A 15,061-nucleotide genomic window follows, 5' to 3' on the forward strand; every position below is an offset into this window, starting at 1 on the left:
CCTCCCCCCGTTCCTTGTCCCCTGACTGCCCCCTCCTGGGACCCTACCCCTAACTGCCCCCCAGGACTCCACCCCCTATCTAAGCCTCCCTGCCTCTTGTCCCCTGACTGCCCCAACCCTTATCCACACCCCCACCCCCAGACAGACCCCTGGGACTCCCACGCCCCATCCAACCACTCCCCACCCCCTGACAGCCCCCCCCAGAACTCCCAACCCATCTAAACCTCTCTGCTCCCTGTCCCCTGACTGCTCCGATCCCTCTCCCCACTCCTGCCCCCTGACAGCTCCCCCCCAGAACTCCCAACCCCCCCCCCCCCCCCGCTCCTTGTCCCCTGACTGCCCCCTCCTGGGACCCCTGCTCCTAACTGCCCTCCAGAACCCCACCCCCTACCTAAGACTCCCTGTTCCTTGTCCCCTAACTGCCCCCTCCTAAGACCCCCCCCCAACTGCCCCCCAGGACCCTACCCCCTACCTGTACCCTGACTGCCCAAAACTTTCTCCACTCCCCCCAAAAAGCCCCCCCCCGAACTCCCGACCCCCCCCCCCCCGTCTCTTGACTGCCCTCTCCAGAACCTCCCTGCCCCTTCTCCTGCCCCCTGGCCCCCTTACCCTGCTGCTCAGAACATGGTGTTGGGCTCTGTGCGAGCCGGACACGTGGCTGCGCTCCCCAGTGCAACACACAACCCAGTCCCTGCCCCTGCACAGTGCTGCGGGAGCGGGTCGCTGGGCTGCAGGGGAGGAGGAGCTGCCGGCTCAGAATGCAGGGGGGGAGGAGGAGCTCTACAGCTGCTCCGGAGTCCGTGACTTTCCTGCAGCCCTCCCAGCCGCTCGCTCTGCTCTGCCTGGGGGGGAAATCCCGGACATTTTGAGTGATTTACAAATTCCCCCCGGACGCTATTTTTAGCACAAAAAGGAGGACATGTCCGGGTAAATCCGGACGAATGGTAACCCTACAAATGAATGCAATTGGCTAATGATGCACCATGTTGAGAGGGTTGCATAAGAGATACCACAACCACTCCACTCCACCTCACCATCGTCACACCTAGTCTATTAACAAGACAGTACTTTTATAGAAGATGTGCCCACAAGCGTAGGTGCAGGATTATATTAAAACCTTATCAGACAACATTCTTCTGCTATGCCCACAACCATGCATTTTAATTTAAAAAAAAAAAGTTATTTTGTAAAATGCTATCTACTCTGACCCAGGCAAAACAAAATAGCCAAACAGAATCCCACAAAATAAGGATTCCATTAAGTTGGGTTTTTATTTTGTTTTTTAATAAGACTAGGATGGCGATCAATTTAGCTCACAGCATGGTCATTTTAAAACAAAACAATCTCATGGAAAAACTTTGCAGTTCATTTTCAGGAAACAAAGATTATACATTGAGGATTTTCAGAATTGGTATGGAGGAAAATAAGAAGTGTAGTTCAATCCTTGCATAATAGGAAAAAACTTCAAACATAATTTTCACTGTGTTTTATAACAGAAAAACAGACACCTTCATATCCCCTGCAGTGATCCTTAGCAGGGAATTGGAGCACAGACTTCATTACAGAGTATTGATCTTATTAAACAACAGGCTCTGAATTTATTGATCAATTCTAACTAAACCCCTTACTGTTTGCTAGGCCATGCATGATGTGCAGTTCTGGATTACTAAACAAAAGAGTAATACAACAGTATTGTTGGTCAAACAGTAGTTTTTTTACAGTACATAACAAAAGTTACATGACTGACCTACTAGCAAATAGCACAGTTGTAGCCACGTCAGCCACGTGTCAAAAGCTTGTCTCTCTCACCAACAAAAGTTGGTCCAATAAAAGATATTACCTCACCCATCTTGTCTCTCTACTAGCAAACAGCATACAGTATTAAAACTAGAGTTATTCTGCACTCCGCCTCTGTTACTATACAAAATGTACAGTAATCTCTGAAAGTTCATACTAACCTTAAAGGGGTACTAACATTAAGTATTCAGAGCCCATATAGTTTTTGCTACTTGAAATCTTATTTTAAAATGGGATTCCAAGATTAAGATATCATTTTGTTCATTTTCATTTTTATTTAAGGGAATCAAGAATTTCTATCCTGATACTCAATACAGTTGGCTTTAATTTAAAAACAAACTGGAAAAAAATGCAGATTCACATTCAGTGGGTGATGGGGTGCCTGCCCCACACTGGGCTCTAAGGTGTTAATAGAGTCCTTGGGAGGCTGCGCAGAAGGCAGCCAATCAGAGAGGGGCAGCCAATCAGGGTTGGGCTGGCTCATATAAGAAGGGCTGCAGAGCAAAGTAGTTTCAGTCACTCTCTGGAGCTTGAGGAGGGAGGAGGACTGGCTGCCTTGCAGGCTGAAGGTAGCAAGTGCCCCAGAGAGAGCAGTGCTGCAGGCAGAGACATGGGGAGCTAAAGGCAGCTTCTGGCGGGCTGCAGGGATCTGCAAGCTGAGACCCTGAGGCAAGGACAAAGAGGGTGCTGGGGACCATGGGGAAGTGACCCAGGGAAAGGTATTGAGAGGTTGAAGGGGATGCAGCACGTAGCTGCTATCTACAGAGTCCCTGGACTGGGAGCCAGAGTAGTGGATGGGCCAGATTCCGCCCCTCCCCTGCCATGCCATTGAGGAAGTGGCCAGACAATTCCTTGCAGAAGACACTGAGGGAAGTGGCTGGACAGCAGACTATTACACTGTCGCCCGGAAGGGGGGAGCACAGAGTGCGGCACAACCGAAGGGCTGTGTCACAAAGAGGACCTCATGGTCCTGGGAATAATGTGGGTCCCCAGAGCAGAAGTGACAGCAGCGAGGCACCACCAAAAGAGGGCGCACTGGCGAGAAGAACTAACCCCCGGGTCCGCCTGCAGGAGGTGCTGCAGTGGTGAGTCACACATTGCAAGACTTTGATCCTGCAAAGTAAGGCCCAGATCAAGCATTATGATCTGCGTGGGTGCACTACTACACCACATGGAGCCCTGCTGACTCCCAATACCTGTCTGGATCACAATGTAGGCCAGGGGTTGGCAACCTTTCAGAAGCAGTGTGCCGAGTCTTCATTTATTCACTTTAATTTAAGATTTCACGTGCCGGTAATACATTTTAATGTTTTTTAGAAGGTCTCTCTCTAAGTCTGTATATTATATAACTAAACCATTGTTGTATGTAACGTAAACAAGGTTTTCAAAATGTTTAAGAAGCTTCATTTAAAATTAAATTAAAAAGCTGATCTTATGCCGCCGGCCTGCTCAGCCCGCTGCCGGCCTGGGGTTCTGTTCACCTAGGCCGGCGGCGGGCTGAGCGGGGCTGGTGGCCGGGACCCCAGGCCGGCGGCGGGCTGAGCGGGGCTGGTGGCCGGGACCCCAGGCCGGCGGCGGGCTGAGCGGGGCTGGTGGCCGGGACCCCAGGCCGGCGGCGGGCTGAGTGGGGCTGGTGGCTGGCTCCTGCCAGCCAGGGTCCTGGCTGCCGCCCCTGCTCAGCCCGCTGCCAGTCTGGGGTCCCAGCCCTGCCCACATAGAGTGGGTACCTACCTTCTCCCTGGTTCTGGTCCATTCTCTTCCTCTCTCTCTGCACTGAGCTGAGGGTGGGAGTGCATTGAGCACAGGGCTGGAGGCGAAGGAGCAGGATGGGTGTTGGGGTGCTGGGCGTTGGGGTGCAGGGTCTGACCAGGAGCTAGAATGAGGGAGGGGGCTCAGGGTTGGGGCAGAAGGTTTGGGTGTGGCGCGCTTACCTGGGCAACTCCCATTTGTTGCGAGGGGTGCAGGTGGGAATGTGTGGGGGGGGGGAGGGGGGTGCAGGAGCTCCCATTTGGTGTTCAGGGTGGGGATGTGGGGGGTGCAAGAGTCAGGGCAGGGGGTGTGGGGGGGCTGGGTATGTGTGGGGAGTGCAGGAGTCAGGGCAGGGGTCATTGGGGGGGGGGGGATGCAGGGGGCTGGGATGTGAGGGGGTGCAGGGGTCAGGGCAGAGGGTTGGGGGGTGGGCTGGGATCAGGGGAGGTGCTCCCAGCCCCCTGCCCTGAGTGGCTGACAGCAGGGGGCTAGGGGGATAGCCCTGATTCCACCCCCCCTTCCCCTAGGCCCCGCTCCTGCCTCTTCTTCGCCTCCTTCCCGGTCTGAGCAGTGAGGGCATTGGGGCGCCTCTTCTGCCCACCCTCGCAAGGGCCGTCGGCAGCAGGGAGGGAGAGGAGGCGGGACACGACGCAGCACGCTGGGGGAAGAGGCGGGGGAGGGAGAAGCTTGGCTGCCAGCGGAGCCTGCTCTACTGCAGCAGCCGGCAGGACCAAGCTTGCTTCTGCCCCTTGCCCCCCGCCCCCCCCCCCCCCCCCCCGAGAGAGCGGTAAGCGGGGGGTAGAGAAGAGCGGGCTGGGCCGGGCAGGATTTTTAATGGCACGCTGCTGCCTGCCGGGGTCCCAGCCGTCGGCCCCGCTCAGCATGCTGCCGGGGTTTGGCAGCGGGCTGAGTGGGCCCAGCGGCGGCCGCAGCATGCCATTAAAAATCGGCACGCGTGCCATAAGTTGCCGACCCCTGATGTGGGCTATCAAGACATAAGGGTCTGTCCACAAAGATCCCGTTGCCGAACTTTGTTCTAAAAATCAAATTCATTGTTTGTAGTTTTGTCACAATTTTAATTTGCTTATAAGTAAAAGTCTCTTCAAAAGCAAGAATCTCTAGTTTTACTTTTTTGGGCAGGGGTGGGGAGCTGTGTAACGTATCTAAGGCATGAGGTTTGTTCTTTTTTAAAAATCAAAAGAATACTTTTAAAGAATACCCCCTTTAATAATTAAACATGATCTTTGGCTCTGTAGCTATTGAAGTATAAGTACAAAATAGAAAGTCCCAGCTCCCCTAGTTCCAGAACCTATGGCTATATGCATGAAATATTTAAGTAAAGGTAAACAAGGTTTGAATAAAATAGACTTCATATAGTTGTAAATGGTGGTACAGTAGCATTATAAAATTGTCTGAGTCAATGTATAAATTAGGATGTGAGTTGTTGACTTTGTTACTTCTTCATAGGAATGTAGGGCTCATGAAAAAGTGCTGAACTGATAGTCCTGGAGATTGATAAAACAGAGAAAATATTGGAAATACTTTTTCTTAACTACCCCATGTATCTCAACTCTCACTTGGATGGAGTCCTTCCAGTTGAGAACAATTACTTGTCACTCCCTTTTCCTCGTTCCTTTTTCTAGTAAGTTTAACAATTAGTGCTGCAGCCTTTACTCCAGTGTTTTTTAAAGTTTTGGGTTGTGACCCACTACTGGGTCGCAGCATGTAAGGCACTGGGGGTTGCCTGGCTCAGCCCATCGACGGTCCTGCCCAGCTAAGGCAGGCTAGTGCCTACCTCTTCCGACACCACGCTGTGCCCCGGAAGGGGCCAGCAGCGGGTCCAGCTTCTAGGCAAGGGGGCCACAGGGCTCCACGTGGTGCCCCCCCCCAAACACCGGCTCTGCACTCCCATTGGCTGGGGGGGGCGGTGCCTATGGGCGAGAGACGCTTGCGTGCCTCCTCCTAGGAGCCAGACCAGCTGCTAGCCGCTTCCGGAGCACAGCGTGGTCTGCGGTGCCAGGACAGGCAGGAAGCCTGCCTCTGCACCCCAGCTGCGCAGCTGACCGGGAACTGCCAGAGGTAAGCCCGTGCCCCAACCCCATGCCCCAAACCCCTGCACCAGCCCTGAGCCCCCTCAAACCCAGAACCCCCTCCTGCACCCCAAACACCTCATGCCCAGCCTCACCCCAGAGCCTGCACCCCCAGCCCAGAACCCTGACCCCCTCCCATACCCCAACCCTCTGCCCCAGCCCAGAGCCCCCTCCCACACCCTGAACCCTTCATTCCTGGCCCCACCCCACAGCCCTCACCCCGCACTCTAACCCTCTGCCCTAGCCCTGAGCCCCTCCCAAACCCCTCATCCCTGGGGTTGCGGGCATCAACAATTTTCTTCAACTGGGTCCTCAGAATTTTTTTTTTTAAACCACTGCTTTACTCTATTCTGAAACCCTTAGTTCTGTGAGTGAGCCTTACTCACATATGTGATCCCACTTCCCACTGAACTCAGTTATACTACTAAATGTAAGGATTAGTCATCTAATTAATGGATGGTGGCTTTTGTGACATGGACACATATCTACCAGAAACTGGATTGAGACCAACACATTTTTTTTCACAATAGGCTACTGAAGAGTCATCAGTTAGTAAGTCCTTTCATATACAACTGACAGATTGAATGTGAACTAGTGACCTAGAAGTGAAAGGCTATATTCCCCATTACCAATCTCTTGAGAACTGAATTAATCAATTTTATAAAAGCAAGTGTGTGCATTACAGCACTGTATTCTTAAGTAAGAAAGGAAAGTGGTGTTCTTTGAGTATAAGGGCATATGCTCAGTAAGAGAACTGCAGATTTTGGTTGGCATTATAGGGCTGGTCTACACTGGGGGGCGGGACAGTGAATCGAGCCAAGATACTTACACAACTTCAGCTACACGAATAGCGTAGCTGAAGTTGTGTAAGTATCTTGGATCAAATTATCTGGGGTCCACACGGCGCAGAATCGACGGCCGCAGCTCCTCCATTGACTGCACTACCGCCGTTCACTCTGGTGGAGTTACGGAGTCTATGATGAGCACGTTCGGGGATCGATATATCGCGTCTTAACGAGACGCAATATATCAATCCCGGATAAATCTATTGCAACCCGCCGATATGGCAGGTAGTGAAGACATACCCTTAGTCTATAGACACAATATCCCCTTTTTGAAGAGCTTGGAAGTCTAAATAATAAGCATAACATTGCAGGTTAATTCTAATAATAATAAGCAAACAATAAAAAATGGGTTTGACAAAGACACTTGATAAGAATTGTTTATAAAAATATGTTCCAAATAACTTACTACTCTGAAAGCCATGTTGAATGACAAATGCTATGGACTTCAAATCAAAGCAGAAGTGGGACATGATTAATTGCTATCCTCATGCACTCACAACTTTTATCTATTCAACAAACTTAATGTGCATATGAATAAGGAAAGACTGAAGATAGTTAAACTATCAACATGCCAATGACTCTCAGAGCAGAGTAGGTTTGAACAGGGATTTTTTTTAAATTAAAATCCAAATTTTAATTGCAAGAGCTTTATTTACCTTTTGCACAACCGTTTCCCCTTTCTATATTTATTCTGAGGTGTTTTGTGGAAAACAACTATACATTACATTTTAAGATTCAAAAGCAGTGTTCCTTCTGCAATGCAAAACCTCAGAACAAATATCAGATGACATTTTAAGTGTCATGTTTCTTTTTGTGTTATGTCTATAGCTATTGTAGTAATTACTCCATATGCAGGCTATACAACATCATTAGACAGAATAAAAATAAAATCGAAAACAAATTTTACTATTTTTATTCCCATTGTTTCAGTGGGGCTCTGGATCAAATCCTGTTGGGCAGAACTAGTAGGTAAGCTCTGGGGAAACAAAAACAAACAAACCCCAATCTCTATATTTGACTTTTAGTGATGCTTAACAACCACACATTAGTCAAAGACAAGTTTTGTAACCTTTTCATTAACCCATTTTAAAGCAACAACTTGATTTAGATCCAATACTGTTATTAACAGACATATCACTGAAAATAACCAAGAATTATATTTTTCAATTTTGACAGAGGTATGCTAAAGGCATAAACCAAAAGTGTATTTAGATGTTTTGCCTCCATTTGATTGCTAGTTTACTTGTATTTGAATATCAGTTTTCCAGCTAATTAGAGAACGCCACCGATCCCATTATAGAAAAAGTAGTGTTCCACTACTAACTGCAGTGCCAATGCCTTTATAGACAGGCTTCAAATATTACCTGCATTTGCACTGAAACAAAATTAGTACATATTTCAGATTTTAAACAGCACAGAATCCAATTTTTAAACACTTTTGTATTAAACACTTTCCATTGCTATTGTCAGATTTTCTGTGACAAATTATGCCTTTCAATTATTTTTATCCTTTTAAAACCACACTAAACTTAAAACATACACAGGGCTTGAAAATGCTGCCTGTCTGTGGCAAGTAGGAATCTTTCACAGGCTAGTGTTTTTAACATCTTCATTTAAAAACAAAAAAGAAAATGTAGTCCTTATGGTTACAAAGGTAATACTGCACACAAAGAACAACTTTCTCATGCAAATAAGGCTTAAGTCTGAAGGTGGAGAGCTCCAGAATCTGTCACTACTCAGAGCTCTTCCAAACTGCTGCAAATGGAAAACTGAATTTACTGTTCCTACTCAACCTTGTGGGCAACAGAGAAAATAAGAACCAGGTCAATTTCATTCTGCTGACCCTCTACTAAGAGCAAGATCTCTCCCCTCTCACCAGCCATACCACCAGAGAAAGTGATCCCAGCCCAGTGATGGACTAGGTGCCTTAGTTCTCAGAGATTACCTGCATCCAGACTCGGGAAGTAATGGAATTGGTTACTACCATTTGCAATAGAGTTGAGAACTATGGGCTTAATCCTCCATTTACATTAATGGAGATGTCCTATCTCCTAGAACTGGAAGGGACCTTGAAAGGCCATCAAGTCCAGCCCCCTGCCTTCACAAGCAGGACCAAGTACTGATTTTGCCCTGATCCTTAAGTGGCCCCCTCAAGGATTGAACTCACAACCCTGGGTTTAGCAGGCCAATGCTCAAACCACTGAGCTATCCCTCCCCCCTTTATGTCTTAACATAATGTTATGTAGAGCTGAGAACTGACAGGGAGCAAATCATGTCTTCCAAATCCTCAGATGCCCAGGCCTGGCATAAATTATAGCTGCAGGAGGACAGCTTTAAATGATAGTGCTGGCAGAAGCCCTCCCACCAGCAGAGAATCCACCATAGTGGAGTCTTCCTCTGACATGCCCTCTTCCCCTCTCCTCTTCCCTCACCTGCCTCTTCCACAGTAAGACGATCCCTTTTGCTGGATGGTGCACCTCTAGCAGAGACAGCAATAGTGAGAGGAAGAGGTCACAGGAGGCAGAAGAGATGCCTCTGTCAGCTTTACACTGACTGAAGATTTCCCCTGACAGAGAGGAAGTTCTCCAATGGAAATCTCTAGCTGGTGTAATTTCACTTTGCACTGTATAAGGGCTGGATCCTCTCTGTTCCTATTAGCCAGCAAGGGACCATTAAGATGATCCAACCATTGTATCGCCTGAACTTGGTTAGGACCCTCACTATCAGAAGTTCTGGCAAGAAGATGAAACATTGAGTTTTCCTTCACAGGGGACAGAGAAGATAGCCTTCACCAACTCTGATCTCCTTTCATCATTAGAGGCAGATGATGGGTGGCATTTTGTTCAGGGGTGTGACAGTGCTAGCTGTAGTACCCGGATCACGGAAGATTGCTATACCATAGAGATAGCTACAGGCTCAGCTGAAAGCAGTTAACCACCTTCTGTTGAGGGGATTACAAGCACATGGGTGGTAATTACTAGGCTACTGACAACTGGCAGTAACTGGTAGGTGGGAGGAACAGGTAGCAGGTGAGAGGAGCTCAATGAGTGAGCTGCGTGGAAAGCTTCTGATGCAATATGCCTATGTCATGTTCTGCTTGCAAAAGAACTGTGGAATAACAGGTACATGTGCTGAAAGGGAAACAGCCTTGTTAGGGAGCTTATTTCTTCACCCTCTCACTACCCTGGTCCTTCTCGCATGAACAGAGAGCAACAATACCCAAAGTTCAAAGGTGCAAACAATTTGATGTTTAGTGGGGTGAACTTTCAGCAAGCATGATTCCACTTTCCTTCCTCAGTGTCCCCCTTCCCAGCTCTGACACCACAGAGCCGTCCCTGCTCCCATTCCACACCCATTAGCAAAACATGAATCCAGTTTCCCCCACCCCCGTTCCCATTCTCCCCCCCCCCCCCCCCTTACTTCCTGGTTGACTGCAGACTATATAGTAAAAGTTGAGTTCTGCTTAGCTATACTTAACCAATCATTTTACTGAAATTTAACTAACTAATCCTGACACAATAGGGAAGTGGAGACTACAGTGAGAGAACAACACAGAAATGAAGATTTCACATCCCAGCTATTGATAAGTGAGTTCTTGCCAGACAGGATGCTATCAAACTAAGTTTCCTTTTACATCTTCTAGGTTCTTCCCTTTCTCTGGAGGTGATAGGAATATCAGGACAGGATTGTATTTCTAACAGCCCAATAGCATCTTATTTCAATGTGACTAGTTTGGAATGTAAGGATGTGACCAGGCCTTAGACTGTCACAGTAAGAGAAGGCCCTTACACAGATAGAATCAAAATCACTGTCTTTCTTTTATACCTCTATAACTAGCTAAGTGATAAGAATACACCTAAATTCTTAAAGTATAGGCCTTTGCAGCCAGGCCTGAATATCTATATCCTAACACTCCACCCCTTTTTTTCTTTTGGGATCCTTCTGCCCAGGTATCCCTGGAAAAGCCTAGGACATATGGCGACACATTTTCTGATAGGGCCAGGCATCAAGGTGGAAGGTGTTGATATTTTATTTGTTCCATTGCCCCTTGTGTAGCATAGTGCCCTGCACCTTCTCTTGTACGGGGATACCACATTTATTTTAATTAGTGTTCCAGACTTCCCATTATAGTGGGCCCGAGAAGGTTGGGTCTGGGTTGTTTAGTACACTGCAGTGTGGGGAGGGTTTACTACATTACTTCTAGGTTATCTCCATATGCAACATAACACAAGTCCAGTTAACAATACACAATTCACAGCAACACCGAGTCCTGACCACTGCAGTATGGTCCAATATTTGAGCCACCACCAAAACACTGCCTCTCCTTCTTCGATAGGGTTAAGATTTTAATGTGTTCAGTTGCTGGCAGTTGCAACAAGCTGCCCCTGAACGTTTTACGTGCTTTTGTTCATATTATAAGTTCATTGAATGTTTACGGAAAAATGGGTTATTGTCCAAACCAATTTAACCACTTGAATCAGGCCGTATGCCCCGGTTTGATTATTCACAGCAATAAGATTTACAGATTCATTTGTGCACTAAAGTTCAGATGGCAACCTGTAGATGTGTGTAGTTTGGTTAGGGGCTGGTGTAATTGTGCCCCCTAGTAATATGTACATTTTCAGCAAAACACTTCATACACAGTACACCCAATTGTTCACCCCTTGCCATAGGCCATTGATCCTGCTCCTCCATAGCCATAGGAGAGGAGCACAGCCAAACATCATCTTTGATTTACACCATTTTACACACACCTCCATTGATTTTTAGTGAGCTTCTCCCCTTTTTATTATTTTCATAGGGCGTGTGGGTCCCACCTTAGTTGCCGTTTCATTTCCAGGTACCATGGTAACTATTACACAGGTGCTGGCCTTCTGGTTGCGCATTTTGCATTCCCAAACACATTCCTCCCCGCCCCCCCAGGTCAGCCTTTTGAAGCCATCCCCCACCCACGTCATGCTAGCAACAAGACAAACACCACAGACAAACAACACAAAACATAGATTCATTGTATTCTGGAAAAAGAACGGGATGCATCTGAAGAAGTGAGCTGTAGCCCACAAAAGCTTATGCTGAAATAAGGTTACCATATTTCAGCAAGCAAAAAAGAGGACGGGAGGAGCCCCGCCCCTGTCCTGCCCTGGCCCCGGCCCCACCCCATCCTGCCCCTCCGACTTCCCCCCTTCAGAACTCCCAACCCTCCCCCGGCTCCTTGTCCCCTGACTGCCCCCTCCTGGGACCCCTACCCCTAACTGCCCCCAGGACTCCACCCCCTACCTAAGCCTCCCTGCCTCTTGTCCCCTGACTGCCCCCTCCTAAGACCCCCCCCAAATGCCCCCCAGGACCGTACCCCCTACCTGTACCCTGACTGCCCCAACCCTTATCCACACCCCCACCCCCAGACAGACCTCTGGGACTCCCACGCCCCATCCAACCACTCTCCACACCCTGACAGCCCCCCCCCGAACCCCCAACCCTCCCCCGGCTCCTTGTCCCCTGACTGCCCCCTCCTGGGACCCCTGCTCCTAACTGCCCTCCAGAACCCCACCCCCTACCTAAGCCTCCCTGTTCCTTGTCCCCTAACTGCCCCCTCCTAAGACCCCCCCCAAATGCCCTCCAGGACCCTACCCCCTACCTGTACCCTGACTGCCCAAAACATTATCCACACCCCTACCCCCAGAAAGCCCCCCCGAACTCCCGATCCCCCCCGTCTCTTGACTGCCCCCTCCAGAACCTCCCTGCCCCTTCTCCGACCCCCTGGCCCCCTTGTTGTTGGCCTTTCTTCGCCTAATGTCTCTGTGAACTTGCTCAGGAACTGCCTGAGCCGCTCGTCCCCGCACGCTGGGCAGCAGTGGGGGAGGAGCTCCAGACTGCTGGAGGCGATCTGCGAATGCAGGGAGGGAGAGAGGGAATGATCTCTGCTGCAGGGGGGAGGAGGGGCTCTCTCTGGCTGTCAGAGCCCCATGTAAGTGGCACCATCCGGCCGGCTGCCCTGTTAGCCGCGCGCGCTCTGCATGCGGCGGCGGCGGCCGGGGGGTGGGGGGGGTGAGTCCGGACATTTACAAATTCCCCCCGGACGCTATTTTTAGTTCAAAAAGCCGGACATGTCCGGGGGAATCCGGACGAATGGTAACCCTATGCTGAAATAAAATTGTTAGTCTCTAAGGTGCCACAAGTACTCCTGTTCTTTTTGCGGATACAGACTAACACGGCTGCTACTCTGAAACCTGTCATTGTATTCTGGGTTATTCTTCCACTGGCGCCAGCATGCTTGTAGAGTGTTTGAAAAACAAAAGAAACAATTTTCACCCCCTCTGGTGGGGGTGCTTAATAATAATACCAATTCCTTTTACAAATTTCCTTGCTAATTGCAGGAAAAACAGAATTACCACCTCCAGGCTGTCCTTATTTTGTTCTAGAGTCAGGCTAGTGAATTACCCCACTCAGTAGTCATTTATGAAATTCATGAGGTGGTGTACCTCAGTTTCCCCTCTTGTACAACAGACCAGGTTTTTAATAGTTTCTCTGCTGTACCAAGCTTTAAGTTTATTTTCAGGTAATAGCGGAGAGACAGCTTCAGATTTTTGCTCTGTATACACACACACACACCCCTTAGAGTTAACCTGTCCCCCTTATTTTCAGACTTGACTTGGTTTTTTACCTCCCTTTTCTGGAGGGCCATAATCTGAGTCTTCTAGTAACTTGTTTGCTGACCAGATGTATTTATTATTAGCAGGTTCTTTGTGCTGCTACTTATGGGCAGTTTCCTCCTTCCCCCATTAGCTAGGTAATTTGCATTCACACAGAGGCTTTCTTGGCTTGCTTTTGGATTTAAAGCTATCAGCAGCTCAGAGGCAGTCTTTAAAGGGACACATTCCACTTCCACCAGAGTTCTCATTACTTTTCACTTTCATCTCCTGCACCAAAACACACACAGATCTGAAAAAGAAAGCACAACCTATTGTGGCTCCTTTTGGAGCCCTAACAGGATTTTAATTAAGTACCATGTTTTGTTTGCATTTCTTTTACCCCTTTTCCAATATACACTGCACAAATTCTGGGAAAATGCACTTTCCTTCCTTAGTTTAACCTCCATAACATTATATTACCATATTAATTTTACACAAGGTGTAACTGCCTCCCCCATACCCACAGAGTGTTCATGCACCTCGACCAAAGCAACAGTCGATCCCCCAGAACCACCCCAAGGCTCTGTGTTCCCATCATTGCTCCCCTTTTCCTTTTTCTATGCACACACACACACAATTCTATTTTCTCTAACATCCCTTGCACTGTGATTTTTTTTTTAAACACAACTGTACATCCTGATTACACTCCCATCTTGCACAACCAGAGACAGCCAGGGGCAGTCAAGTTAAGTTTCAGTAGAAACCCCTGACATTCCTTTAGTGATTTTGATTACATTACCCAATAGTCAAATAATTTTGATCAGATTATTTCTCTGCCTGCTGCCTGTAGCAGTCCCTTATAGACCATTTCTATGGGAAAAGGGCCCATTTTCCCTCAGAATAGCTGTAAAGGCTTTTGGGGACAGAAGCATAGTGGTGGTAGTAGCCACTCTACCTGACCCCCTGGTATAGTTTAATTACCAAGCTTCCATCCAATGTGACTGCACAGAGTTGCACATACAGTTACATTTATATAACTGGGTTTTATTATTAAACCAAAAGCTTGCTCCTTGTAACACCACAACTGTTACCTTTAACATCTTCACAACTTTCAAAATGTTTACTTTCCTCCAAACCCTGTATTATTAATTTTTGCAAAAGGTATTTGTAACTTTTCACTTACTTCTTTAAATCACTTGCTTCTACATTTAGTTTTTTTAAGGTTGTGCACTTTGTCTTAACAACTTAGCCACCAAGTACAATTATTGCCACACAGCTGCCTTAACCTGTGCTGTCTTTACCTTGAGACTGTTCAAAAGGCAGTAAAACATTTGTCTCCATGGTTGCCCATGGATCTTTTACTCCAAAAATTCCAGTGGACTACAGCAGACTTCTGTCATACTTTGTCCCAAACAAAACAAAACACAACACAAAACATTTCACATAAGTATCCAAAGTACCCTCCATTAAAACTTCAGAAAAACAAAAGTGTGGAAAGGCAGGGGAAGAGGAGGGAGAAGAGGTGGAAAGAAACCAATTAAGCCTGTTAGGTCAGTTTAAAGTACAGGCTACCAGCAGCAAATTAAGTAAACTGAGAGAAAGGAGAAGGAAAAGAAGAAAAGGATACAGTTAGCTCTGAATCAAGAGTAGGCTCCCTACGTTGAAACAGTTGGGAACCCTTACCCCCAGGTTCTCATCCTGGCTCTGGGAGAAGAGTGGGGGTTGTTACCTGCTCCTGCAAACCCTGCCATTTTTCACTTCAAACCTTTTTTTTTTCCTTCCCACTCCCCCAGGACCACGTCCCAGCACCTGTCTCTAAAGGTGGTCTGTTAACTCTGCTTCTGACTCTAAACCCTGCTGTGCCAAATTATCTTTAACCACCCCTAACTAATTTACAACCCTTGCTGAAACAGCACCAAACTTGAAAGATTACTGGTAGCTTCCCATAATG

At 47.9% G+C, this 15,061-nt stretch overlaps 1 protein-coding gene across 3 annotated transcripts in view; it reads right to left on the minus strand.

Annotated features, from left to right (window-relative positions):
• CDH2 (cadherin 2) overlaps positions 1–15,061 on the minus strand; it is a 191,671-nt gene that overhangs the window by 145,733 nt on the left and 30,877 nt on the right. The window contains exon 1 of one of the 3 annotated variants that reach the window (XM_065585419.1): positions 7,389–7,405. The exons of the other annotated variants lie outside the window; for them this stretch is intronic. Coding sequence (XP_065441491.1) covers position 7,389 — 1 coding nt within the window. The 5' untranslated portion in view covers positions 7,390–7,405. Of the gene's footprint in view, positions 1–7,388; positions 7,406–15,061 lie in introns of those variants that run through there. 3 annotated transcript variants of the gene reach the window in all.

The sequence above is a fragment of the Chrysemys picta genome, chromosome 2, assembly GCF_011386835.1.
Source record: "Chrysemys picta bellii isolate R12L10 chromosome 2, ASM1138683v2, whole genome shotgun sequence".
Lineage (NCBI taxonomy): Eukaryota > Metazoa > Chordata > Testudines > Emydidae > Chrysemys > Chrysemys picta.